This window comes from Monodelphis domestica, chromosome 1, assembly GCF_027887165.1.
Source record: "Monodelphis domestica isolate mMonDom1 chromosome 1, mMonDom1.pri, whole genome shotgun sequence".
NCBI classification, from domain to species: Eukaryota; Metazoa; Chordata; class Mammalia; order Didelphimorphia; family Didelphidae; genus Monodelphis; species Monodelphis domestica.
In genome coordinates, this window is record NC_077227.1 from 560,456,387 (window position 1) to 560,483,825 (window position 27,439).

A 27,439-nucleotide genomic window follows, 5' to 3' on the forward strand; every position below is an offset into this window, starting at 1 on the left:
CTTCATCTTTCTAATTCAGTGACACAATTATCCCCATTTTGCAGATGAGGAAATAGATTCGATTAAGTGGCTTGTTCTGAGGCACCCACATAGGAGCTGTTAGTGGTGAAAAATAAAATGAGGCCTTCTTGCCTCTAATCCCAGGTCCCTGCCCCCTCCCTTTCCAGCTGCCTCTCATTTCCAAATAATGGAATACTATCTACTGAGTCCAGCCTTCTCTGAAGGAAATGTTCTAGAATTTAAAGTTCTAGTTTCAGATTGGTTCCCTGACTTTCTCTTGTCTTCCTCTCCCCACCCTAAATTCTGTGGAGACTCTCCTCCAGGAGGCCCAGTAAGGCTCCTGCAGGTCCTTCTTGCCCTACTCAAGACTGTCAGAATGAAAGAACTGTCTGAGAGACAGCATTGGGCCCAATGAGGATTGCCGAGTTCCCCAGGAGAGGAGGCAGAGACTCCCTGAGAGAACAGTCAATGAGGCTCAGAGAGGTGGCAGGGAGGGAGGAGCAGGCAGGGTGATGGGCAAAAGCCTATCCCTCAAGGTCCCTGTGTCTGGGGCTTCAGACTGACCTAGAACAATGACCTTCAGACCCAGTGTGGGAGTTTAGGAGTTTCTGCCAGAATAGACCAGAAGAGGATTGGGGGGAGGGGGGCTGTTGTTCATTCAAGGTCCCTCAGCAGGGTAATGGTCACATCCTACCTTGGGCTCCTGCATTACAGACACTGAGTGGTGAGGGCAGACTCCTGTGGGAACCCCATGGAGAGATTCTCTGAGTAGAGTCACTGGACTCTCCAAACTTTCTGTAAAGATGACTCAGGGACGAGGTTCTCTCCATACTCCTCCCTGACTTGATTCCCCATGCCCAGGACTTCCAGCTCCCTCAGAAGAAGTGATCTCTTATTTGGAGCAGAGGGAAACCCCATGGATGCTGGAGCAAGAAGACCTGAGGAGCTTCTACCCAGGTGAGGGAGGAGTAAAGAACTGTGGGAGAGTCTGGGTGACCAGAGGCTTCTGTGTGCTCTGGTGAAGCCAGGGCTAGATTTGATGGCAGGAGGATCTGAGTTGGAATTCTTTTTCAGAGGTTTTTACCAGGGGATCCCTGGGCAAGTCGCTGAACCCCCTGAGCTTCAGTTTCCCCATCTGTAACATGAGGCTGTTGGACTCCATTTCTTACCTGCTCCCTTCAGGGGATCAGTCTGTGACCCTCTATGAAGTCAGTGTTTGGGACTAAAGGTCCTGGAAGTCTCCTGCAGTTGCCAGAAGTGCTGAGCTTTTCCCCACTGAGTTCTTTGGTATCCAGAAACTTATATGAGTGCTTGCTCTGTGCTGGGTTGGGTCCTGGGCTAAGTTATAGGGGACATAAAGGGTTGCAGTGGACATCCCCTACCCTCATGGAACTCACCCTCTGCTGGAGCAGACAGCATGCCAACAGTTCTGTAGAAGCCCTCTAGATTCTAGCTACAGGGCAGCCAATCCTGAGAAGGAAGGCTCTGAAGAGGAGCACTAGAGTGATCTAATTGGGGGGGGGGTGGCCTGGGGCTTCAGGAGAGCCAGATTGAGGATTCTGGCAGAAAGTGTAGCAGAGAAAACAAGGGAAAGGGAGTGGCACAACTCACTGCAAATGGCCATCTCTAGCAGATTTAGCCCTGAATCCAAGGACAGATGTTGGACAGTAGCTCATGGGGAAGAAGAGATAAAGTGAGAGGTCCAGAGCATTGGGGAGAAATGGTTTATTGGTGCCCAAAGGAAGAGAGTCATTAGCTCTTTAGAGTGTGAAAGGCTGAAGATGAAAGAACAATGGGGGCCCTGCTGGGAGGAATAGATGGGCTTCTTTGCCCATGGAAAGAGATTTTCTTTAGCTAGGAGAAGAATGAACTTTTCCTCTGATCCTGAGGCCAGAGAGGAAAAGGAGGCAGCTAAGCTGGGTGAGATGTGGAAGCTAAGAGCTCTGCAGAGAGGTCCAGCTTTTGTTCAGTAAAATATGAAGATAAGTTTTCAACTCAAAAGGTTAGGCAGGGGGTGAGGGGAAGCCATAAGGGGGAGTTGGAGACTAGGGAAATATTTGGAAGGATGCTGTGGTGGGTGGCAAAGGGAATCCATTAGGGAGATGTCACAGGATTGCCTTGCCATGGTGAGGACCCAGCTGAGAACAGGGAGCCTAAATGTAGAATGGAGCCAGGCAGCTGATTCCCTGATTTTTCGTCTCTCTATTGACCTGTGCAGCCCATGAAGAGGAGTGAAGACTACTGCCTTACTTGGAAACAATCCAAGGCTAAACTGTTGTAAATCATCAGCTCCAGGCCCTTTCCTGGTCTCTGGGTGTCAGTCTTTGTCCTGTTCTTGGATGATCAAGTGACCACAGCACCTCACTTTAGGGAAATAAGAGCCTAGAGAGAAGCCTCTGGGATCTTCAGGATTAGGTCTATTTTAGTTTTAATGGAGTTACTGTTGACTGCTGAGAAATAAGGGCAAAAGAGAGACAGAAACATGGCTGAGGCCAGAGCATGCATTTGCCTTCTGGGAGAGAGACCACAATGCAAGGATCCTGATAGAGTTTGGGCCTGACATAATCCCTTTGCCCAGTCAGTAAACACGGATTAAATAAATATGTTCTAGGAATCATGCTAAGCCCTGAGCATACAAAGGAAGAGAAATACCAATCTGGGCTGTCCTGGAGCTCACAATCTAGAACCCAGACATGCAGTCAATTTAAAAAGAAGCAACAGATCCTGAATCTCACCCTGAGATGATCTAGGGAGTGTAAAGGATAATTTTAGCATTGTGACCTAAACTATATTAATTATTGGCCCAATTTATAGTAATATATAGGTCCAATTTAAAGTAATTTCTATCCCACAAGTCTGTAGGACAGAATGCATTAATATTTCACTTACCCATTTGTAGCCAAGACTACAAGAAATTGCCATACTATAAGAAGAAAAGGAACTAGAATTTTATTTTGATAGGGAAGTGTCATTCCCTCATGTGATTTTTCCTTCATTCTCAGGGATAGAGGGAGCCAGGATGATAGCCAAACTTTGGTACTTGTCTGTAAGTATTTTCACAAAGTGTGAATACAAGGAAGACCTACGTCTTAACATATGTCAAGTGTTGCAATCTCAAGTCTCACACTAAGTTCAAGTCCTTTGTATTGGCTTAGAAGTGCATCAATCCTACCTATATTGGTTTCTTTATTTTGAACTGTGTGCTCATTTGGCATTATTCAGGTTAAGTTTGTACTCCTTTTTGATCCCGTTTCCTAGAATCAGACACAAACATTAATCACAGTCCCATAACAATTATCAATAAATGGCAGGTTCCCACAGTCTAAAGCTGTTTGGGTGTGTATTAATATTATAGCAAGTATATATATATGCACATATATATATTAAACTTATATTATTTTAGAATAAAATTAATATTGATTATATGTACCTTGAGTACAAGAGATGAGAAAAGGGAAAAAAATCAAATATTCTAATCCAAATAAAAGGAAAGCAATAATAAAAACAAGGGGGTGGGGATCGGGAATTCAAGGTGTTCCTGAAAACAGTATGCAATTGTCAATGGATTATTATCTCCAATACATGTGATAAGATAGAGTCGATCAGTCTCAACAGAAGATGCTCTCTTTACATGTGAGCAATGAATCCAAGAGTCCTCTCCAATCTTTATAGATATTGGAGTAGTTATAATATTTGGAATGGCCCTTCCCAGGAAGGCTGAGTTGCTCCAGTACGCTACAAATTCTTAATATACACCTTGTCTCCTGGGTTCAGGTCATGAAGTGAAAAGTCTAGTGGTCTAGCTTGTACTACAGCTCTGGATTCATGGAGTTCACGCAATCTGTGCTGTAATTACTGTATATAGGAAGCAAGAGTAGTATCTTCCCCTAATAGTGATGTATATGCAGGGGAGAAGGGCTTAGCCTAGATAGGTGGATATCCAAAAAGCATCTCAAATGGTGAGATGTGTAGGTCTCCTCTAGGCCTGCTTCTAAGATAAAGTAGGTCCAGAGGGATAATTTCAGGCCATTTTAAATGTGTCTCAGTGCATAATTTGCCAATCATAGTTTTTAAGTTCTTTGTTCATTCTTTCAACTTGGCCTGAGCTCTGGGGATGATATGGAACATGGAATCCCAATTAGGGAGTTATCCCTAAGCAAGAATATATTTGATTTAGGACAGAATCAGTAAAATGACTTCGTCTATTTGAATCCATATGTGCTGGCAGGCCAAAACGAGGAATAATTTCTTTTAAAAGCACCTTAGCAACAAAAGCCACTGTGACTCGGGTCACAGGAAATGCTTCCAGCCATCTGCTCAGTTGATCTACTATGACTAGACAAAATTTATAATGTCCAGCCTTTCGTATTGTTATGAAATCTATCTGTAGGTGCTCAAAAGGTGTGTAAGCCAGAGGACGCCCACCAAAGGCTTTGCCACAAAAGGCATGTTGGTTATATGCCTGGCAGGTAAAGCAGGCTGAACACACTTTAGAGGATATGGTAGTTATACCAGGAGCTATCCATACTCTCTTAACAGAGTCCACGATGCCCTGGGTACCAAAGTGAACATTTTTATGAACAGATTGGCAAATTTGGTAATAGAAGCTCTTAGGGAGAAGGGGTTTTCCTTCAGATGACACTCATACTCCATTAATTTGTTTTGCTTTGAATTTTTGTTTCCATTTCTCCACTTCCTTTTCATTATAGGAGAGTGATAAATTTAAATCATCAGTGGTTGTTAATGTTAAAATTAATTCAGGCCCTTCTATGGCTGCTAGCTTTGCAGCAGTATCTGCCCGGTCATTTCCCCTAGAGACAGGGTCAGCGCCACCTGTATGGACAGAGCAATGAACTACAGCTAGGGCTTCAGGCAGTTAGAGAGCAGAAAGAACATCATTAATAATTTCTGCATTAGTTATGGATTTTCTAGCTGAGGTTAAAAATCCTCTCTGGAGCCATAGCATCCCGACTGAGTGACCAATGCCAAAAGCATATCTAGAATCCGTATAAATTGTTGCCTTTTTACCTTTGGCAATTATACAGGCATATTTCAGAGCTATGAGTTCTGCCCCTTGAGTGCTAATATTAGAGGGCAGTGAAGCTGACCACTCAGTGGCAAATTCTGTGACTACAGCAGCTCCAGTGTAGTGTATGCCATCCCTCATAAAAGAAGAACCATCAGTAAATAAGACCAGATCTGAGTTTAAGGGAGTGTCCAAGAGATCATTTCGAGGCTTTTCTGCCATGGAAACTAGTGTTTCACAACAGTGTAATGGTTCTCCTGAAGTTGGTAAATCTGGAAGCAAAGTGGCAGGGTTAAGGGTTGTACAGCATTTTAGAGTAATATTTTCATTGTTTAACAAGGTTATTTCATATCTTGTAATTCGCTGATCAGAAAATGCCTGTGTTCTGTGTCTTAGCAACAATGCTTCTACCTCATGTGGGCATATAATTAGTTATTGGTTGCCATGGATATCCCAAATAAAAAAAATACCCGTCAGCTGGAAATTTATGGTGATTTAATTAATATAATGGAAAGGAATTAAGAAGAAAGGAGAAGGAAAGGGTGTAGGATTTCTCTCACCTGGCTTGAGCCAGGGTGAAGATAAGAGACTTTAGGAAGTTAAGATTTTTGAGAGTGAAAGAGGAAGGAATCAGCCTGCACTCCAAGAGGGCTCAGCCAAGATGCCTGAACCCGAAATAGCTCAAGGGCAAACTCACCTCCAAAACCCAGACAAATAGCTTCCACCATGCCAAGATGTTGGAACACTTAGCATGCTGCCAGCCAGAGCCGCCTCTCCGGGAAAAGAGGATGAAGAGAGGAAGTGACTTGCCCTATATAATCATTTTTACATCACTTTCCTGCATCTCATCTGTACCAATGTTAGCTTAACTTGACTTAGGATAGCCCAGGGGTCTGTCAACTGTTTCTGCACATGTCTGTTGAAGGCCATCTTCTTAGATACTTAATCCTTGAGTATGGGTGCAGACATTCCTGACCTTGTTAAACTAAGTAGGGTGGAGCAATATAGAGTTCCCTAGACCTGATTCTATTAGACCAAGTATCTCCATTGTTACAAATCAGGAAATAGTTAAATCAAATCTTCTAAAGTATGTTCTGAGTAGGGTGGAATAGTTTTAAAATCCACAATTCCTCCTGATGACCATTGGGAGACTAGTCTCCTCATTGATCATTTAACATAATCATCTTGTAATCCTAAAGCAGTTCCAACCACAGATGTATACAATATTGAATTTCTAAGTGGAAATTACAATAGTTAGGGGGGAATAGAAAAGAGAGAAAGCAAAACCAATGTTTTGCTAGGCACATTGACAAAAAGCCAAATTAGGGGCAGTCCCCTTTGGCATAAAAGTACACATTTACAATAAATATTCAATCCAACTTCAGTTCAATCAAACACACCCAAAGTTCATTCTTGACCTTCTTGATGTAGTGTAGGAGTGTTGGGGAATGGAAATGCATTTAATTCCACAGGGAAATCAGGAACTAGAGGAGTGAAGAGAATAGCAGTTTAAGGAGAAAAGCAATCAAAGGAGGAAATAATCCAAATTCTAAAGATAAACATCACCATTTGTATATGGACCCTAATATGCATCATACACTTTATAAATATAATCTTGTTAGATCCTCATTGGAACCTTAGGAATCACTCCATATTATTATGTCCATGTTATAGTTTTGAGGAGCCTGAGACCAACAGAGTTCCTGTGACTTTGCCAGGGTTAAAAGTCCTAGCAAGTTTCTGAGGTATAATGAGAATGCACCACTACTTGGATTGGAATTTTAATGAATATCATGAAAATGCCAGGACCCATATAAGGTGGGAAATAGGAAGAGAACTGTACAAGCTTTCTTGCCCATTTCCTTACAAAAGGATCATGGACTCAATGTACAGTATGAGGTATTTTTAAACATGGGAAAGGACATAAATTGTATTTAGTAGAATGATTTTTATTTTAGTGAAAAGAGGCATTTAAAGAAAAGTAATGGTTGCTGTCAAGGAGTAGGCAACAGAGCAAAATCTTCCTTGGATAAATGCAAAAAAGAGTACTGAATTTCTTTATCTAATCTCAGATATTGGAACAAGTTCGAAATCAATCACTAAGGGAATTACATAATTCTTACAGAAAAGTTATATGATGAAATAGTAGGAATATTTTGTCTACATGCACCAGTGGTGTCCTACTTGTGAAGAGAGGATTGAATGTATAAACAATGAAAATGAAAGCAAAAAGATTGAAAGTTAATTGTCCAGTACTGTGGACAGAGCATGCCCATTCACAATATTTGGACTCAGCTGCCAGGATTTTGTGTCGTCACGCATCCATGGTCTGAGTTAGGAATGTAATAAAATTAGTCTGTCCAAAATCCCAGATTTGCAATGAAGAGCCAATGAGATCACATGGGAGGCTCTTGGTTATTTAGATTATTATTTAGCTTTGAGGTAATGGCATTTTCAAAGAATAGATTGTGCCTGTTTTAAGTTGAAAGACTTTTCTACTTACCTGAGCAAATAGAATATAAAGCAGTTTGTATTCTGACACTTGAGGAAAGGAGATAGGGTTATATATGTGTATATGTCAATATATATGTATGTTTTTCTATTTGTTGCTTTTAGAAAGAGAGATCAGACCTGAAATGAAGGTGAATCCAATAGAAATGAACCTTCCTCTGGAAAAAATGGACCTAGAAAGATTTGTGAGTGATGGTCCTGATAACTTTGATTTCAGAGAATTCTTTGTTGCACCTCAAAATTCATCTCATATTGAACATCAAAGAATATACCCTGAAGAAAAATCTAGTGAAAGTAATCTGTATGGAAAGACTTTTATGCACAGGGCCAATCTTGCTGTACATCAGAGAATCCACTATGGTGAGAAACATTATGAATGCAAGCAATGTGGAAAGATATTCCCATCTAACTCCAATCTTGTTGTACATCAAAGAATCCACACTGGCGACAATCCTTATGAATGCAAGCCGTGTGGAAAGAAATTCAGTCAGAGGTCCCATCTTGCTATACATCAGAGAATATACACTGGGAACAAACCTTACGAGTGTAAGCAATGTGGAAAGGTTTTTACAACTAACTCCAGTCTTGCTGTACACCAGAGAATCCACACTGGGGAGAGACCTTATGAATGTAAGCAGTGTGGAAAGACATTCAGTCAGAACTCCAATCTTGCTGTACACCAAAGAATCCACACTGATGAGAGACCTTATAAATGCAAGCAGTGTGGAAAGACATTTAGTCAGAGGCCCTATCTTGCTGTACATCAGAAAATCCACACTAGGGACAAACCTTATGAATGTAAGCAGTGTGGAAAGACATTCAGTCGGACCTCTAATCTTGCTGTACACCAGAGAATCCACACTGGGGAGAGACCTTATGAATGCAAGCAGTGTGGAAAGACATTCACAGATAAGTCCAATCTTGCTGTACATCAGAGAATCCACACTGGGAACAAACCTTTTGAATGCAAGCAGTGTGGAAAGACATTCAGTCAGACGTCCCATCTTGCTGTACATCAGAGAATTCACACTGGGGAGAGACCTTATAAATGTAAGCAGTGTGGAAATACATTCAGTCAGAGATCCTATCTTGCTGTACATCAGAGAATCCACACTGGGGAGAGACCTTATGAATGCAAGCAGTGTGGAAAGACATTCAGTCGGAGCTCCAATCTTGCTGTACATCAGAGAATCCACACTGGAGAGAGACCTTATGAATGCATGCAATGTGGAAAGACATTCCCATCTAACTCCAATCTTGCTGTACATCAGAAAATCCACACTGAGGAGAGACCCTATAAATGTAAGCAGTGTGGAAAGACATTCAGTCAGAGATCCTATCTTGATGTACATCAGAGAACCCACACTGGGGACAAACCTTATGAATGCAAGCAGTGTGGAAAGACATTCAGTCGGAGCTCTAATCTTACTGTACATCAGAAAATCCACACTGGGGAGAGACCTTATAAATGCAAGCAGTGTGGAAAGACATTTAGTCAGAAGTCCTATCTTGCTGTACATCAGAGAATCCACACTGGGGACAAACCTTATGAATGTAAGCAGTGTGGAAAGACATTCATTTGGAGGTCCCATCTTGCTGTACATCAGAGAATCCACACTGGGAACAAACCTTATGAGTGTAAGCAATGTGGAAAGGTTTTCACAGCTAACTCTAATCATGCTGTACACCAGAGAATCCACACTGGGGAGAGACCTTATCAATGTAACCATTGTGGAAAGACATTCAGTCAAAGGTCGCATCTTGCTGTACATCAAAGAATCCACACTGGGGAGAGACCTTATGAATGTAAGCAGTGTGGAAAGACATTCAGTCGGAGGTCCCATCTTGCTGTACATCAGAGAATCCACACTGGGAACAAACCTTATGAGTGTAAGCAATGTGGAAAGGCATTCAGTCAGAGGTCCCATCTTGCTGTACATCAGAGAATCCACACTGGGAACAAACCTTATGAGTGCAAGCAATGTGGAAAGGTTTTCACAGCTAACTCTAGTCTTGCTGTACATCAGAGAATCCACACTGGGGACAAACCTTATGAATGCAAGCAATGTGGAAAGACATTCCCATCTAACTCCAATCTTGCTGTACATCAGAGAATCCACACTGGGGAGAGACCTTATGAATGCAAGCAGTGTGGAAAGACATTCAGTCAGACGTCCCATCTTGCTGTACATCAGAGAATCCACACTGGGGAGAGACCTTATAAATGTAAGCAGTGTGGAAATACATTCAGTCAGAGATCCTATCTTGCTGTACATCAGAGAATCCACACTGGGGAGAGACCTTATGAATGCAAGCAGTGTGGAAAGACATTCAGTCGGAGCTCCAATCTTGCTGTACATCAGAGAATCCACACTGGAGAGAGACCTTATGAATGCATGCAATGTGGAAAGACATTCCCATCTAACTCCAATCTTGCTGTACATCAGAGAATCCACACTGAGGAGAGACCTTATGAATGCAAGCAGTGTGGAAAGACATTTGGTCGGAGGTCCCATCTTGCTGTACATCAGAGAATCCACACTGGGGAGAGACCTTATGAATGTAAGCAATGTGAAAAGACATTCAGTCGGAGGTCCCATCTTGCTGTACATCAGAGAATCCACACTTGGAAAAAACTTTATGACTGTAAGCAATGTGGAAAGGCATTCAATCAGAGGTCCCATCTTGCTGTACATCAGAGAATCCACACTGGGAACAAACCTTATGAGTGTAAGCGATGTGGAAAGGTTTTCATGGCTAATTCCAATCTTGCTGTACACCAGAGAATCCACACTGGGGAGAGACCTTATGAATGTAAGCAGTGTGGAAAGACATTCAGTTGGAGATCCTATCTTGCTGTTCACCAGAGAATCCACACAGTGGGCAAACCTCATGATTGTAAGCAGTGTGGAAAGACATTCCCATCTAACTCCAATCTTGCTGTGCATCAAAGAATCTACACTGGGAACAAGCCTTATGAGTGTTAGCAATATGGAAAGATTTTCAGAGTGAGCTCCACTCTTGCTATGCATCAGAGAATCCACCCTGGGGTGGAACCTTAAAAGTGCAAGCTATGTGGAAAGATGTTCACATGCAGCTCTAGGCTTGCTATTGTGTAAAGGACATTTACCCTCCCAACCTTTCTGGGGCAGTGTACCTGGAATGACCCTGAACTTGACTCAGATGTAAGGATTGCATGATGGAAATCATTGAGTGAGGAGAGGATTGTAGCAGGAAAGGTAGCAATAGAGTCAAAAGAGAGACCAGGATACAGGGGCAGAGTGATGTCTCTTGGACTGCCCCCAGGCAAAATAGAAAGCTATGGTTGTCTCCTGAGATAAGATTTGTGAGTTAATGGGCAGAGAAAAGGTTTGATAAACCAAGGCAAGAGAAGATATCCAGCTCTTCTCTTTGAAGCTTATTGCTGGTTGGACTTCCCTGTGAGCATGGCTAGTGTACCCTAATAGTTGGCCCAGAATAGCAAACTAAATGGAGCAGTGAGGGAAGTATATCTCCTAATTTTCCAATTTTTTCACCTACTACCTTAGATTAAATAAAATTAATTCAAGGCCAATCTCATAATTTTTCCTCTTATACTACGCATCACAAAAACCACAAACATTCACACCGAGCACTCACCCTGCTCAAAATCAGACAATTCACTCTCATATGGCATAAGCTCTTCTAAGACTGGGTCCAAGTGGGCATATGATTTGGACCCAATGGGTGATTCCATAAGAAGATTAAGGGAGCATAAATAGTTTGCCTTTCAGATCAGTTTATTTATAAGAGAAGAATTTATGACCAAATAAAACAAATAGGTAGTTTTTATTATATTAAATTCAAAACTTTGTACAAACAAAACTAAGTCAACCAAAATTAAAAAAAGGAAACAAAAAGTTATCATTTGTTTTATAATATATCCAATTAAATATTTCAGTTTTTAAAAATTCTAACTATTCTTGAATGATTGAATTCATCATTTTATGGCACTTTAAACCTATTTTGCATTAAAGTCTATGCTACATATGTGGCAAAAATTTATCACACCAGTACATAACTCCAAGCTAGATAGGTTTGCTGGGACATGGCCAGACTCCCAATAAAACTTGGACACTGGTCAAATCAAGAGCAGAGACCCCAAACCTTAGGAGATAGCTTTTTTTATGCCAAGAAATCTGATGACTCAGCGACAGAAAATATAGTCACAATGAAAATAGAATGGATGCAGAATCATTCATATGGGCACCTTAATGATGCAAGTGTTGATTAATCTGGTAAGTGTAACAAAGATGACTATGGGTGGTAACTTTGCAGTACTCAGTCAGGGTCTTGGTGTTTTTACTAAGGATGATAGTGAAATAATGAGAACTAGCAGTTTTGGTTTACTGATATGTGAAAACAAGAATAGTCCTCTACCTCCTGTGTAACAAACAAGACGATCTTTCTTTTTTTTTGTCTGACCATCTTGTTATACAACCAAGAGGGCTGTGGAGGATTTACAGAATCTCCTGGGTTATACTAGGTTATAGACTTACTAAGGTCAGGAAGTAAACAAAATTCAATAGCATCTCAAACTAATTTTCTTAGCTAATTTTTTTTCTGATATGTTACTTATTTTCATGGTAGTTATTGGCAAAAGGCTAGTGACACAAGATTAGTATTTTCAAGTTTATAAATTCTGGTATTGACAGAGGTATTCTGTAGCATGTAGCAGTTTCAATTTATCATTGGATCACAAAAATAGATTTGGCAAATGAAAGAAATAAAAATTTGTTTATAATATATAAATGTGCTTACATTCTGACACTTATTTTTTAAACCCAAGGCCTAAGACATCTTAGGTTAAATACTGATGTTAATGTAGGCACCTTGACACAATTATCTATAAAATGTGAAAATGAGGAAAATATCAAAATCCTAAAAATTTTAAATTTGAGGAAGACCAACTTAAAAAATGTGGTAAAAAGTACTGCTTTCCAGTAAACTAGAAGACTCAATCTGAATCTAAATATCACAACTATAATTTACAAAAATTATGGAACTTGATAAGATTTACATAGGTCTGAATTAAAAATCATTTAGAATTGAAGTTGATGCATCACAATAGGAAAAGAAATATCTTCATCTTCTTAACCTGTGATTTATTTTTGGAAGGATGTAAGTAAAACTGAAAATTTCAAATATAAAGGAGAAACAGCTAAAACTCTCTCTCCATAAACAAATAATATAGGATCAAGACCTGGATCTATTACTGCTTTTTATACAGTGTAGAGAGTTAGCATGTTTTAAACAAAAATTCAAAGAGTGGACATTTGCCATTTTTTAAAAATCACATAAATTCTTAAGTTTTAGATGCAGAAATAAATAATCTTTTACCTAGAAATGAATATTTTAAAAAATGAAGATTCTTGACAGTGTTTATAGACAAAATGTCAAGTACAAATGATGCAACTTTCACCTAGTTTCCACTTAATTTCTTCATAATTCTACTGTCAGGTGTGGCATTAGTGAAGATACTCCCAACAACCACATATGTACCCCAAATACTATGGCGAATCACTTTGTAGCAGCCAAGATCATCAACAGAGAATCCTAAATGTCGATATCGCTCATCTGTTTCAAAAAGAGTATTGCTTGTATATGGTCCAAAAAAATGCCAATCCAGATGATGGATCAATAAAGTCAGCCCAATAGCCTTAAGTATGCAAAGCATAGCAAATTTCTTTAGCATCAGTTACGAACTTTTCTAACAGCATTTCTCTTTCATTTTCAACCTCCATGTGGTCATATCATTTTTGGTTTTCTGTTACAGTTAGTACCATTAGTTTGACTTCTGGAAATATTGATTCAAAATCTTTTCGAAGTAGTTCTGGGCATGTCTGGAGTGCACATTCTACTTTGGCATTTTCAAAATGTTTCTGCTTTGTTAACTTCCTGTTGTTCAACAGGTACATCACTTCCCTCAAATTCATTTACATATTGTGCCATCACAAATCCATGCCTTTCACTTGATAAAGGCTCTGCTAAGACATCAGGTAAAGTTCTATGAACTGGATTTTCTTCTGCAAAGCTGTCCCATTGAGGTGACAATCAAAACCTATATTTCCAGGGAGCTGAAATCTTTGATCCTGGGGTCCAAATGATCCCATTGTTTCATCTGGCCACACAGTCCTTGAACATGTCTGGGGGTGTAGTAGCTACATGAGACTCATCTGAACTTGAAGATCCAGCAGTAGAAAAAGCTTTGGGATTTACAACCCTCCTGACTAAAGAGTAAAAGCTTGGGAGGTAGGTAATCAGCCTGGCTCTGCTACAGAGCACATTGGCCATTTCTGGTGGGAAGAAAATAACAAAATAATCTTTTCCTCCCCCCTCCCCGTCCTAAAAGGCAAGTTCTTCCTGTCTCAGTAGCCAGCCACAGCCAGAGGCCAGGAGCCCCACTTACAAGCCTCCGTCCTCTTAGCTAATGTTTATAATTTTTATAAAACAATCTATTATTTGACTGTAAACTCAAAACTAATGATTGTGTTATAAAAGTAATTGTAAAGGCTAATACTGTTATAATCATAAAAGGGGGCAGAGGGTTTCATACACATACAAGGTCAAATATAATTATCCTGATATGACAACACATGTGAATTGAAGTGTTACTACATTATAATTTAAGACATTCCCATCAAAACTAGATTCATCCTTATAAATGGTACCCTACAGATTCTTTTCTCAAGAGACATTTGCTGTCAGCACCTTAAATGATAGAGACCTCTACTTTTATGTTAGTCTACAGCCCAGGGCTTATGGATATCTACCTGCTCAATAGGATGGTCTGAGTCCTGGACATGAAGGAGAGAAAGAGGCAGGTCTTGGAAGAGATGAAGAAAGTGGAAGCCCACAGATGAGCATGGGTAGTGGCCCAGGTAGAATTCAAGCTCTGGGTAAGAAATGAAGGCCTGAGGAAGAACAGGATCTAGGACTCTCAGAAGTAAAGCTCTCAGAGTTTTAGGGACAAATAGAAACTTCTTGGAAAGTAAGATGCTACCTGAGACGACTGAATTGAAGAGGTCAAGGTGAGCATGAAGGACATATTCCAAGCAGTGGAGACATCTAAGGGAAAGGCAGAGATAGAAGATGGAGAGTCTTGACTAAGATCATCCAGGTGGCTAGTATCATTGGGTCAAAGACAGAGTAGAGAGGAGTTCTTGTGGGATAAACACACCCAAGTTTGCAGAAGAATCTCAGCCCAAGAATGGGAGACTCAGATTCCATTCAATTTGTAAGAAAAGAATTTTATTTTAAGAAGAAATAGTTTATGGTTTTATAATGACTGGTGGAACAGTCTGGAAGATAATCAAGGAGCCTTAGGCCTAATGGACAACTCCAGGGGCTAGTAGAATAGCCTCTTTGTAGCTGATTGTATAGAGTAGCTCCTCTGTTGTACAGTGGAAGCTTCATGTATGGAATAGCAGCCACAACTATAGAAGAGCAGCTTCCCAGCTCTGTGGACTGAGTTTGGCATATTTATTAGGGCCAGGGAGCTTGTCATCTTGCATTCTAGAGAAATTTTAATCGTTTCTGAAAACCCTGGAAGAGGGGCATCACCAAATTCAGTTGTAGGTGTTTTAGGGTGTGATGTCTTAGGGAATAAGAAGCATGTGCAAATTTGGGGGATTCCTCTGGAGTGCCAAAGTCCCCAGTGTGCAGGATGCTTGTTCCTCATTATCCAACTTGTCATCATTGGTCAATGTGGGAGAGGTCTTCCTGACCTTTTGGAATGAGAATATGGGGTGGGGATGTGGTACACTGAAGGACCACTATAGGTTACAGTTCTAAGAACAATGTGAGTACTTAATAAAGTAATTAGGCACAAAACTGATGCCCAATACATAATATTACAGATCCTGTACACAGAGTTGATAACAACTACCTGCAATTCATGTTTGACTGATGCTGAAACTACAGGTTTCATAGTTGATGTTTATCCAGTTTTAACTAGTGAGAAAGGCCAGATTTTAGAGTCTGAGGGTTCCTTTCCTCACTACCCCCTCCCCCAGTGCCTACTATGAACCCACTTCAGAATGAAGGATTAAAAAGTCTGGAAAGGGTGTTGGGGATTCCCTATGATGAAAGCCAGGTCTTGGCAAGTAGAAGCAGGCAGAATCTTGAGGTCCTCACCCAGGGTTATCATTGGAGGAAAGGGGCTCATCTTGAGTCTGGGCAGAGTGGGGCTCTTAGGTCTGAGAGGACCCACCCAGAGTGGGCTGGATATAAGCAAGACCCTTAGGAGCTGAGATCACTCTGCCTCTTGGAAACCAACTCTTCAGATGTAGGTCCCAGCTAAGTCTGGGCCAAGAACCCAGAAGGCACCAGATTTCTACTGGCTCCCCTTTCCTTTGAGCCTCATTCTCGACTTCTTACCTCATGGTCAACATCTTCTGAGGCAATCTGTAACACTGCTCTCTCCTGGAACTGGCTACTGGCTATCTACACTCATATTCATATCCCAAATGCCATAGTGCACCATCCCCAATTTTACCATTGAATCACACTTTCCCTTCATCCATTGCCCATCCAACTCAGGTGTCCTAGATCCCTACCCCAGCTCTTGGTTAGAGGTTTGGTGATACTGCCCCCATCACAGGCCACTGTGAATTCATAATTTCTGAAATAGGGATGGGCCTACCTCATTCTTTGGGTACTCAGCAGGAAAGATAAGGATTGGTATTCAGAAGGTGGCAGCAACCATTTTAATAAGACCCAAAGACAAGTAGCAAAAAGTGGAAAGGGTAAAACTACTTCTTTGCTTATTTTGTCAAATAATTTGTATAATGATGTGATTAGTTGTTCTTTAAACATTAGATAGAAATCACTTGTGAATTCATCTTGCCTTGGGGATTTTTTCCTAGAAAGGAGTTTTACCAAATTCTTTTTATAACACAAATATGATAATGATTCCAAAGCCAGGCAGACCAAAAACCAAGAAAGAAAACTACAAACCATTCTCCTCAATGGATATAGTTGCAAAAACCTTAAATGGAATACTAGCAAAAGGACTCCAGCAAATGATCATGAGGATTATTAACTACGATCAGGTAGGATTTATACTAGGAATGCAAGGATGGTTTAATTTTAGAAGAACCATCCACATAATTGACCATATCAATAATCAAACCAACAGAAATTACATGATTATCTCAAAAGATGCAGAAAAAAACTTTTGACAAAATACAACATCCATTCCTATAGAAAACACTAAAAATTATAGGAATAGAAGAGCCATTCCTCAAAATAATAAACAGTATGTATTTAAAACCATCAGCAAAAATCCTCTAATAGAAACAAGTCAGAAGCCTTCCCAATAAGATTGGGAGTGAAGCAAGGATGCACATTATCACCTCTCTTATTCAATATTGTACTAGAAACACTAGCAATAGTAATTATAGAAGAAAAAGAAATTGAAGAGATTAAAGTAGGCAATGAGGAGACTAAACTATCACTCTTTGCAGATGATATGATATATTTACAGAATCCCAGAAAATCAACTAAAAGGCTAGTTGAGATAATTGACAACTTTAGTAAAGTTTCAGGGTACTGTAAACCTCATATTTCCTTAGACTTATAAATGTTGGTAATTTCACCATTGGGATATTTCATACTTGGAAAATTTCTTACTGATAGTCTATTGGAATGGGAACCCCATTGGCATGGGAGGTTCCTTCTCTTCCCTTCTTAAGATTACTTTAGGACAGAAACCCTTTGCTGAACAATGGAAAGGACTTTGACCTATGCTTAAGCATAGAACAGGAATTTCTTTGAGTCTTGATTGATTTTAGAATTGATACAATGGAGATACTTGGAATAAATCTCCACCCTATTCAGTCCTAATAGGATTGAGTAAGGGCTGCAGCCTAGATCAAAATTTAATTATTCCAATCTCTACCATACTTAAGTTAACAGGATTTAGAAAGGGCTGTAACAAAGGAGTAAAGATTTAATCATTTGAAAAATATGACCTTCAACAGACATATGCAAAAGCCAGAAACCTCTGGGCGGTCCTGGGTTAAGCGAGAGCCTCCATTGACAGGGAAATTGATGAAGAGTGATTGGTAGATGTGAGGACTGAGGGGAGGCAACTTGGATGGTGTCCTTAAAGATAGGAGGGTCTGGAGACTGAAGGGGGGTTGAGTTTTTGAGCGGTGTGGTGCCTGGGCTCTGAGGAAGCTTGCTCTGAAGGAAGCTGAAGGTGGGGGCCTCTGAGACTGTTTCTCGATTTTTGGACACGTGAGTAATAGGGACTGATCTCTTTTCTTTGCCCCAGCTATCTAAGGGCTTGGGCCTTTTGGCCCAGCCTAAACAGAAGGGGTATTTAAGCCCTATTCCCTTCTCTCCCCTTTCTCTCTCTCTCTATATCTCTAATTCCTTTCTTACTCCTATTGTAATTAAACTCCAAAAAAGGCTGACGGCTGACTTGAGTTTTTCATTTAGGAATTACATAGCTGATTCCTTGGCGACCTTAAATTAATATATATCAGTCTTTTAAAGTGATTCCCTTGTCACAGTACAAGATATACCCACATAAATCATCAGCAGTTCTATATATTTCCAACAAAACTCAGCAGCAGGAGATAAAAGAGAAACTCCACTGAAAATCACTCTAGACAATATAAAATATTTAGGAATCTATCTGCGAAGACAAATAGGAATTATATGAACACAACTACAAAATGCTTTTCACACAATTAAAACTAGATCTAAACAATTGGAAAAACATTAATTCCTGCTAGGTAGGATGATCTAACATAATAAAAATGACAATCCTACTCAAATTAACCAATTTATTAAGTGCCAAAGTAATCAAACTACCAAAAAAGTTTTATAGAATTAGAAAAAAAGTATAACAAAATTCACGTAGACGAACAAAAGAATATCAAGAATATCAAGGGAAATAATGAAAAAATGTGAAGGATGGGGGCCTAGCTGTACTAGATCTTAAGCTGTACTATAAAGCAGTGGTCAACAAAAAAATATGGTACTGGCTAAGAGACAGTGGATCAATGGAATAGACTAAGGGAAATGACCACAGTAACCTATTGTTCAATAAACTCAAAGGCCCCAGCTTTTGGGACAAGAACTCAGTATTTGACAAAAATTGCTGGGAAAATTGAAAAACAATATGAGGAAAATTAATTTTAGATCAACATCATACCCTATACCAGGATAAATTCCAAATGGGCAAATGACATGAACATAAAGTGAAATCATAAATAAATTAGGTAAACATAGATTAGTATAACCGTCAGATCTGTGAGAAAGGAAGGAATTTAAGACCAAGCAAGAGATAGAGAACATTGCAAAATGCAAAATGAATTAATTTTATTGTATCAAATTAAAACGTTTTGTACAAACAAAACCAATGCAACCAAAATTAGAAGGAAAGCAACAAACTGGGAGAACATTTTTATAACAAAACTCTCTGAAAAGGGTTTAATTTCCTAAATACATAAGGAACTAAGTCAAATTTACAAAAGATCAAACCATTCTTCAATCAACAAAGGGGCAAAGGACATGAATAGGCATTTTTCACATGATGAAATTAAAACTATCAATAAGCACATGAAAAAAGTGTTCTAAAACCCTCCTGATTAGACAAATGCAAATTAAAACAACTCTAAGGTACTACCTCACACATAACATATTGGCCAATATGACAAAAAGGAAAGTGTTAAATGTTGGAGGGAATGTGGCAAAATTGGGACCCTAATACATTCCTCGTGGAGTTGTGAATTTGTCCAACCATTCTGCAGGGAAATTTGGAACTATGCCCAAAGGGCTTTACATGACTGCCTTCCCTTTGATCCAGCCATACTACTACTGGGTTTGTACCCCAAAGAGATAATAAGGGAAAAGACTTTTACAAAAATATTCATATCCTTGCTCTTTTTGGTGGCAAAAAAAGGAAAATAAGAGGGTGTCCATTCATTGGGGAATGGATGAATAAATTGTGGTATCTGATGGTGATAGAATACTGTTGTGCTGAAATAAAGAAATGATGGCATCCCAGGTAAACTGGAATGACCTCCCAGAATTGATGCAGAGTGAAAGGAGAGAACATTGTACACAGAGACTGATACATTGTAGCACAATCCAAGGTAACAGACTTTGCTACTAGCAACAATGTAATGATCCAGGACAATCCAGAGAGACTTATGAAAAAGAACATTATCCACATCCAGAGAAAGAACTGTGAGAGCAGAAACACAGAACCATTCAAGTAGTGCAATGGGGATGTGATTGGGGTTTTGATGTTAAAAGATCACTCTACTGCAAATATGAATAACATGGAAATAGGTTTTGAACAATGATACATGTATAACCCAGTGGAACTGCCTGTTGGCTTTAGGATGGGGGAGAAAAGAGTGGGGTGGTCATGAATCATGTAACCATGGAAAAATATTCTAAATAAAAATTAGAAAAAAAAAGAACCTCAGACACCTTCCCCCCCAAAAAAGAAAAGTGGAAAGGGATAGCAAGGTAGAGGTGTGCCTCTTAGATGGGGGAATGTGATAGTGAAGGAAGTCTGAATGGAGAATAGGATGCAGAAGGGGCAAATAGAGAGTATCACTCACAGAACCATGGAGTAGAATTGGTATTACTAGGAAGCCTAGACCCCAAGGAGATGAGAGAGGGTTTGAACAGGAGTCTGGGTCTCATTTTTATACTTATTTGTTTTGGGAAAGGGGAGGGGAACAGACCAGCTTCTCTCTGTCCCACTTTGTGATAAATTCATTGTGGTATCCAAATCATCTCTAAGTTGCTGTTATAACTTTAAAGTCATGATGCCAGTCATGAAACTCTTCTGGTGTTCTACTGATGGCTGAGGGCTGATGGCTCCTGACTGGATTGCATCTATAATTTAGGGTTCAGAGGATCATAGACCTTGACCAACATTACCTCAATAGTTTCTCCTAATTTGGCACACATCAATAGGATATGAATTGTAACAAATATGTGATACATTTTGTAAATTGTGCGATCTTTGGCTTGATTTGTAGGTGACTTCCAGGTTCCCCTTTGTAGTCTTATTCCCTGCTAACAGATTCTTATTGATCAGGAAAGGGAGTGGCCAGTGGAACCAGAATGAGACAAAATTTTGAGACAATCCATGGCCTGGTATCCTGTACCATGTCTAGATATCTAGTATCATGTACCAACATGTCTAGATAGTAATCTAACCAAAATCATAGCAAGAAGAATAACATAAAAAAAAAATCATGACAGAAAAATGCAAGTCAACTGCCCCCATCATATGTACTGGTTTCTGAGTCTGAGCACAGAACAACTTTGAGATGCTGGTACCCTACCTAAACCAATAACAGAGGACCCCATACCTAACCCTAGAAGTTGCAGACTCTGGCACTGGCCTGCAGTGAGCTCCCCAAGTCTCTGACATTTGGCCTATTTAAGCCTGTGGTGAGACTCCTGGATCCAGGGCAAAGAAGCTCACATGGCTCTGAACTCTTCAAGCCATCTGCAATCCCTAGGGGAGACAGAAACAGTAGTAGTTTCTAGAGCTTTCATCCCATAGTCCATCATACCACCATGGAAGTAGTGAAAGTTAAAAAAACTCAGAACTAGAGCTGAGGGAAAAATTGAAGCTTAATAAAATGTCCCCTTTTCTCTGAAAACAGAGCCCACATTTAAGATACAATTTTTAAAATATATTTTAGGACTGGGAAAATGAGTTAACAGCAAAAGAAACACCTAACCATAGAAAATGCCTAAGGGGACAAAGAAGAACAAGGTACAGACTCAGTAGGAGACAGTGAGATCAAAGCAGTCACATGCAAAGCAATAAAGAAAAATAGAAATTATTCTCAGGTGCTAGAAGAGCTTAAAAAGGATTTCAACAATCAAATAAACAAGGATGAAAAACACTGGAGAAGAGAAATGAAAGTAATGCAAAAAACAGATAGCCTGAAGAGCAGAATTGGTCAAATGGAAAAAGAGACACAAAAATCCAATGAAGAAAAGAGTTCTATGAAAAGCAGAAATAACCAAATGGAAAAGGAGATTCAAAATGTGATAGAAGAAAATCAGTCCATAAAAATGAGAATTGGGCCAATAGAAGCTGATGACCTCAGGGGACACCAAGAAACAATCAAAATCAAACGAATGGGAGGGGAAAAAGAACATATGAAATATCTCATTGATAAAACAACTGACATGGAAAAAAGATATAAAAGAGACAATCTAAGAATTATTGGACTACATGAAAGTCATGATAAAAAGGGGGTAGACATCATTACAAGAATTACAAAAGTACCCTGATATTCTTAAACAAGAGGGTAAAATAGAAATCAAAAGAAACCACAGATTATTTCCTACAGTAAATCCCCAAATAACAACACCTAGGACTCTTATAGCCAAATTCAAAAATTCCTAGTCTGAGGAGTAGATATTGCAAGCAGTCAGAAAGAAAAAAAATTGAAATATCATGGATCCCCAGTGAGAATTAGAGGATCTAGCAGCTTCTACATTGAAGGATTAGAATGCTTCAAATATGATATTCTGGAAGGCAAGGGTTTACAACCAAAAATCATTTACCCATCAAAACTGAGTATAGAATTTTAGGTGGGGAAAATGGTCATGTAATAAAATAGAAGATTTCCAAACATTCTTGATGAAAAACCCAACCTAAACAGAAAATTTGATGTCCCAATAAAAAAATTCAAAAGAAGTATAAAAAGGTAAATAAGGAAAATAATATTTAAGGGATTCAATAAGGCCAAATTATCTCTATTTGTATAGATATTTGTAAAATATAAAAGATATTTGTAACTTCAAAATTTCATCAGTAGTTGGATGTATACAGAGGATGTTGGAGTAAACTGTATAAGATAACAGGCAAAAAAATCAATGGGTGAAAAAGAGGATTTCACTGCTACAAAAGGGAAGAGAGAGGTGGGGTAAATTATATCACCAAAAAAGGCATAAAAAATAAAGCTATTAAAGTGGAGGGAAGGATGAGGGTGGTGACAAGGCAATGTTTACTCTTATCAGTATTGATTTAGAGAGGGAATAACAATCAGACTCATTGAGGTATAGAATCCTATTGTGTCAAAGAAATTTCATCCCCTCCCCCTCCTGGGCTGCCAACCTGGTTCATCAACATTTTTTACATGCCAGTGCTGTGTCCATGTATTTAAATAAAAGGATGTGGGTGGAGTCCATCAGGGTTTTTAGTCACTGATAATGGGCTGGAGCAGACAGATGAGGGAGAGAGGAAGATTTTCCTGCAGGATGGTGTAAAATTAAATTATATATCTACTAATAAAAATGTTATATTTTATGAGGTTTATGAAGGATTATTAGAAATCAAGGAATAAAGAAGATACAAAATAAAAACCACGTGCCCATGGCTGATTAGCCCACTCAAAATCCTTGCACTTAGCTTACCACTAAACTTGCTACATCTTTGCAAAAGCAAGAGAAGACAGCGTGGGAGGCATTACTGCCAGTTAAATATCAATTGTGATCTTACCAATGTGGAGACTCAGGTGAGATTATAGAGAATTCTGGGAAATACCAAGGACTTCTGGGAATTGAAGTCTAGGGTTCAAATCTCCATTTTTACATTCCCCCTGAGGCCCAAGGAATACTAGTCTCTCTGATGGGTCTTGTAAACATGCCAGCTATGAAATTACACTAATTTGAGGATAAGAAGAAAAGAGAACAAAACCAATAATTGCTAGGTGCATTGACAAAAAGCCAGTTAGGGGGCAGTCCCCTTTGGCTTAAGAGTATACATAAAAAACAAATACATTCAAACCCCACACAGTTCAAATCACCACATCCCAAAGTTCATTCTGGATCTTCTGGTGCAGCTTGTTGTCTGTGCAGGCATCTTCATGGTGTCTTCTTCAAACAGTTCACTTTTGGATTTGGAGAGGTAGTATGTTTCTTAACCTAAAATTACTCTCAAAAGGAATTTAAACTTTGTAATTTAAAATAATAATAATTTATTCATTCCCCCCTGAAGAGGGTGATTAAAAAACACAGGGATTACTTAGGGATGCATGTCTGAGTTATGAGGTATATGAATCAATTGGCAAGAGAAATCAGAAACATAAAATTATCCAAATAAAAAAAGATAATTTCTGGGTGAAATATAGACTATCAAAGTCTTATGTGTAAAAATTCTAAATAAAGGAAAAATAAATCTATAATAGGTCCTCAAATCAGGGCCCAATTAAAATCATTTAAGCAATTATGCATTTACCCAATCAATAGCCAGAACTACAGAATGTTTGCCACACTATGGAAGACAGAAAAGGGACTAGATAATAGGAGCCAGGTAGGAGCCAAATTTTAGATACCTGGTAGAATGTGGAACAAGGAAGACCTGCCTTTAATACATGTTAAACAGCCACAACCTTGAACCCCAAACATGTTCAAATCCTCTTGTCATGGCTCAAAATTTTTATCAACCCCACCTGGAGTTGTTGGTCTCTTTGACCTTGTGCTCAATTGGCACTATGCAGTTTAGCTTTGTGCTTCTTTGGCACTGTGCAATGACTCTTTTTGTATTTTCTTGTCCTGGAATCAGACAGAATCATTAAGCAAAGTCCCATAAAAATTTTTTTAAGCAATCAGTGGAAACATTTTCATAGACTCAAGCTTTTGGCATGCATTGACATTATAGCAAATATATTTTAAACTTTTATTACTGCAAAATTAAAGAAAAGCTCAATATTGGTGACGTGCTTCAAATGTAACAAGGAGAGAAATAATAAAAAACTGAAATAGTTTATTGCACATGCAAGAAAAATAATAATAAAAAGATTTTTAAAAATAAAAAAAAAACATTGCTTATAATCATTGACACACAGTGTCAGCTAAGGAAATGTAGAATACAAGGTTTCTCACCAAAAATGAGGTCCATTTCCTCTTCATACCTGGTCATGACCTACTGTGAGTGCAAGCAAATAAATTTCACAAGGTAACAGTTTTTTTTTTTTATAAAAAGAACAGTAGTACAACAGGTAATGCACATTCAAAAAGTACCAAATTCCCCAGTTATATTAGCCCATTTAATGACAATAGCAAACAAACCCACTATCATATTTCATATAAGTTGCTGTATGACAAAAAAAAAAACAAACCCTATGAACTGATGGATATTTGTCATAATTTTTTCAGGTGTATCTATGTTTCAACCTTGGCAAACCTGTTTTTAAACAAGGGAAAACTTATTTGGGTCTAGAACATCATCAAAAAATCTAGATTGTTCTGGTGGAAGTAAAGTGAGCTGAAGAGTTATAAATGAGAGATGCACCTTTTTTTGGGATCCATCCAGGGGTACCATACCCTGGTATTAACTTCCCAGCTCCTTTGAATGTCCCATCCATTCACATTTTTATAAATGTGGGAGGTGGGGATTATATTTCACTTTAGCCAATAAAATGGACCTTACTTCCTGTTAGAGGCAGGAAAAATGATCAGGGGTGTTGAAAAAAATCTAAAAATCATGTCTAAAGACCTCTTCAAATCAGTTTGAGATATTTACCTCATTAAATTTTCCAAAGGTTGCTATACAATTGTAACCAGTTTTGAAGAAGTCCATCCATCCTCTATGTGATAATTTACAATGTCAAAATAGAAAACAGACTGATTTGTTTAATATCAGATTAGTCAATAATATTTGTTCAGTATAGTTATAGGGGAAAAGCAGTAGTTATAGGGGAAAATAACAGTAGTTAAAACCCAGTACATTAAAATGATTCAGTGTAATAGAATAGTATTGAATACATTCATATATGAACTTAAAACCAACAAAATTAAATCTTAAACAAAACAGTCAGCAAAATGCAATAAAATACAGAGATTTTTATAAAACATTGGATTCTGAAAAGTCTTAAAAATATAACCTCCAGTCTTTTTAAAATTAATTTTTGTGTTGTTTTTATTTTTATCCATTGAGATTCCTTTTGTCAGTACTGTGGAATTCCCCATATCAAGGAAGAACATGTTTTTTTGGAATCTCAAACTGGGCAGGCCCAAATGGCAAAGAGTTGCAGGGAGATGAATATCTCCCCTAAATCTCAGGTAAAATAAGTAAAAGGATCAGTGCACTCAAAAATATCCTTTGAAATAGGCAATGCACTGCTCTCTCATAGAATATGCCATACTTGTAATCAACTTCCTGTTTGTAAAAGTCTCTTCCTTCTCCTTGTTCCTCCCCCACCCCAGGTCCCTTGCCACAGTGGAGGATAATTGTTGCCTAAGGAAAGAACACCCCAGTTTTTACCAGTTGGTTTGTGATTCTGAAGACAAAGGGGCAGCTACAAGAAGCCTAGTTCCTGGGGCTGGGCCTGGGGTGATCTGGCTCGGAGGCTAGGACTTGGACTTGGGCCAGGTGAGAGATCTGGGTCAAGAAGGTCAGACGGCTGGAGGCAAGCATGTATGGCTGGAGCAGGAGTGAGCTGAATCAAGAGAAGCAGCTTTGCTTGCGAGGGTGGGTGAAAAGTTTTGGCAGGAGAAATGTGGCTTAAAAAAATTATCTAGGCCATCTGTAAAAAATTTTTTGAGAAGTTCTCATCTGACTTATGTTTGCCATTAACTATAAAAATTAAATTATATATCTACTAATAAAATTATTATATTTTATAAGGTTTGTGAAGGATTATTAGAAATCAAGGAATAAAGAAGATACAAAATGAAAACCATATGCCCATGGCTGATTAGCCCATTCAAAATCCCTGCACTTAGCTTACCACTATACTTGCTACATCTTTGCAAAAAGAAGAGAAGAGAGCATGGGAGGTGTTACTGCCAGTTAAATACCAATTGTGATCTTGCCAATGTGGAGACTCAGGTGAGATTTTAGGGAATTCTGGGAAATACCAAGGACTTCTGGGAATTGAAGTCTAGGGTTCAAAATCTCCATTTTTACCATGGCTACATGTGAGACTTTAAATCTATAATTATCTACCTTTTCTATCTCAAGTGATTATTAATAAACTTTACGGAAAATGAGAACTGGTAAATATTAATTTAAATATAACAGTAATGGCAACCACTTTGGTAAAAAAGGATCCTTAATTTTCTTCTGAGAGAGCTAAGTTTGAGGATAGTGTAGGGTGATTTTTAGCACAGATATTCCTGTTTGTTCCTGTCTGCTTTCATATGCACAACTTGGCTGAGAGCAAGCATTCCAGGATCAGTAAGGACCCTCCCCACATGTGCCCCCTTTCCCCCTATTCTTTTAGCTTGGATAAGGGTGGGGTAGTAGAGAAAGGATCCCAAGCCTTTTACACAGACAGGACCTAGGTTAAGCTGTGCCAAAAATCCAAGTAGCTCTAAGATCCAGTAGGAACCCCTAATCCTTCCAAACCCCCAACTCCCTGTACCAAACCTGCTGAGAAGCTGATGCAGGGTCCTAGCTCCTGCTTTTGCTCAGGACAGCACAGTGTGGAGAGTACATAGTAAACTAATCCTGGAGGTGTTTCCTGGCTGTGAGGGGTTGGCATGGAGAGAATAAGGTGTTGGGGACACCTGTGTGGCCCTTAGGAGCTCTGTACCATGTGTCCCTAAGACCCAGCCTCTGGTCCCAACCTTGGAAACACATGGTCACTGGCTTTACCTCTGGGGAAGGGGAAAGGATTGGACTTTTACAAGGAAGTATTTTTTGGGGGTTTTTTTCTCCCTCCCACCCTGGAACATTCTTTAAAGACCCTCTAGGGCTTATCTAAAGCCACACCATTTTTCCCCTTCTCTCTCTCTCTCCCTATTCTTTAGGAAACTCCTACACTTTAGTGTCTTACCCTCTACACATAGGTGTAGTACCACCCACAGGCAAGAAGTAAAACTGAAGGCAATTTAAATACTGCTACTACTACTAGT

At 39.1% G+C, this 27,439-nt stretch overlaps 1 protein-coding gene and 1 pseudogene across 1 annotated transcript in view; one reads left to right on the top strand and one right to left on the bottom strand.

Annotated features, from left to right (window-relative positions):
- Positions 1–11,111, top strand: part of LOC100617429 (zinc finger protein 420-like) — a 30,386-nt gene extending 19,275 nt beyond the window's left edge. The window contains exons 4-5 of the mRNA XM_056813402.1: positions 862–957; positions 7,643–11,111. Coding sequence (XP_056669380.1) covers positions 862–957; positions 7,643–10,524 — 2,978 coding nt within the window. The 3' untranslated portion in view covers positions 10,525–11,111. The remainder of the gene's footprint in view (positions 1–861; positions 958–7,642) is intronic.
- Positions 11,112–12,872: 1,761 nt separating this feature from the next.
- Positions 12,873–13,951, bottom strand: LOC100028799 (methylmalonic aciduria and homocystinuria type D homolog, mitochondrial-like; annotated as a pseudogene).
- Positions 13,952–27,439: the final 13,488 nt, after the last annotated feature.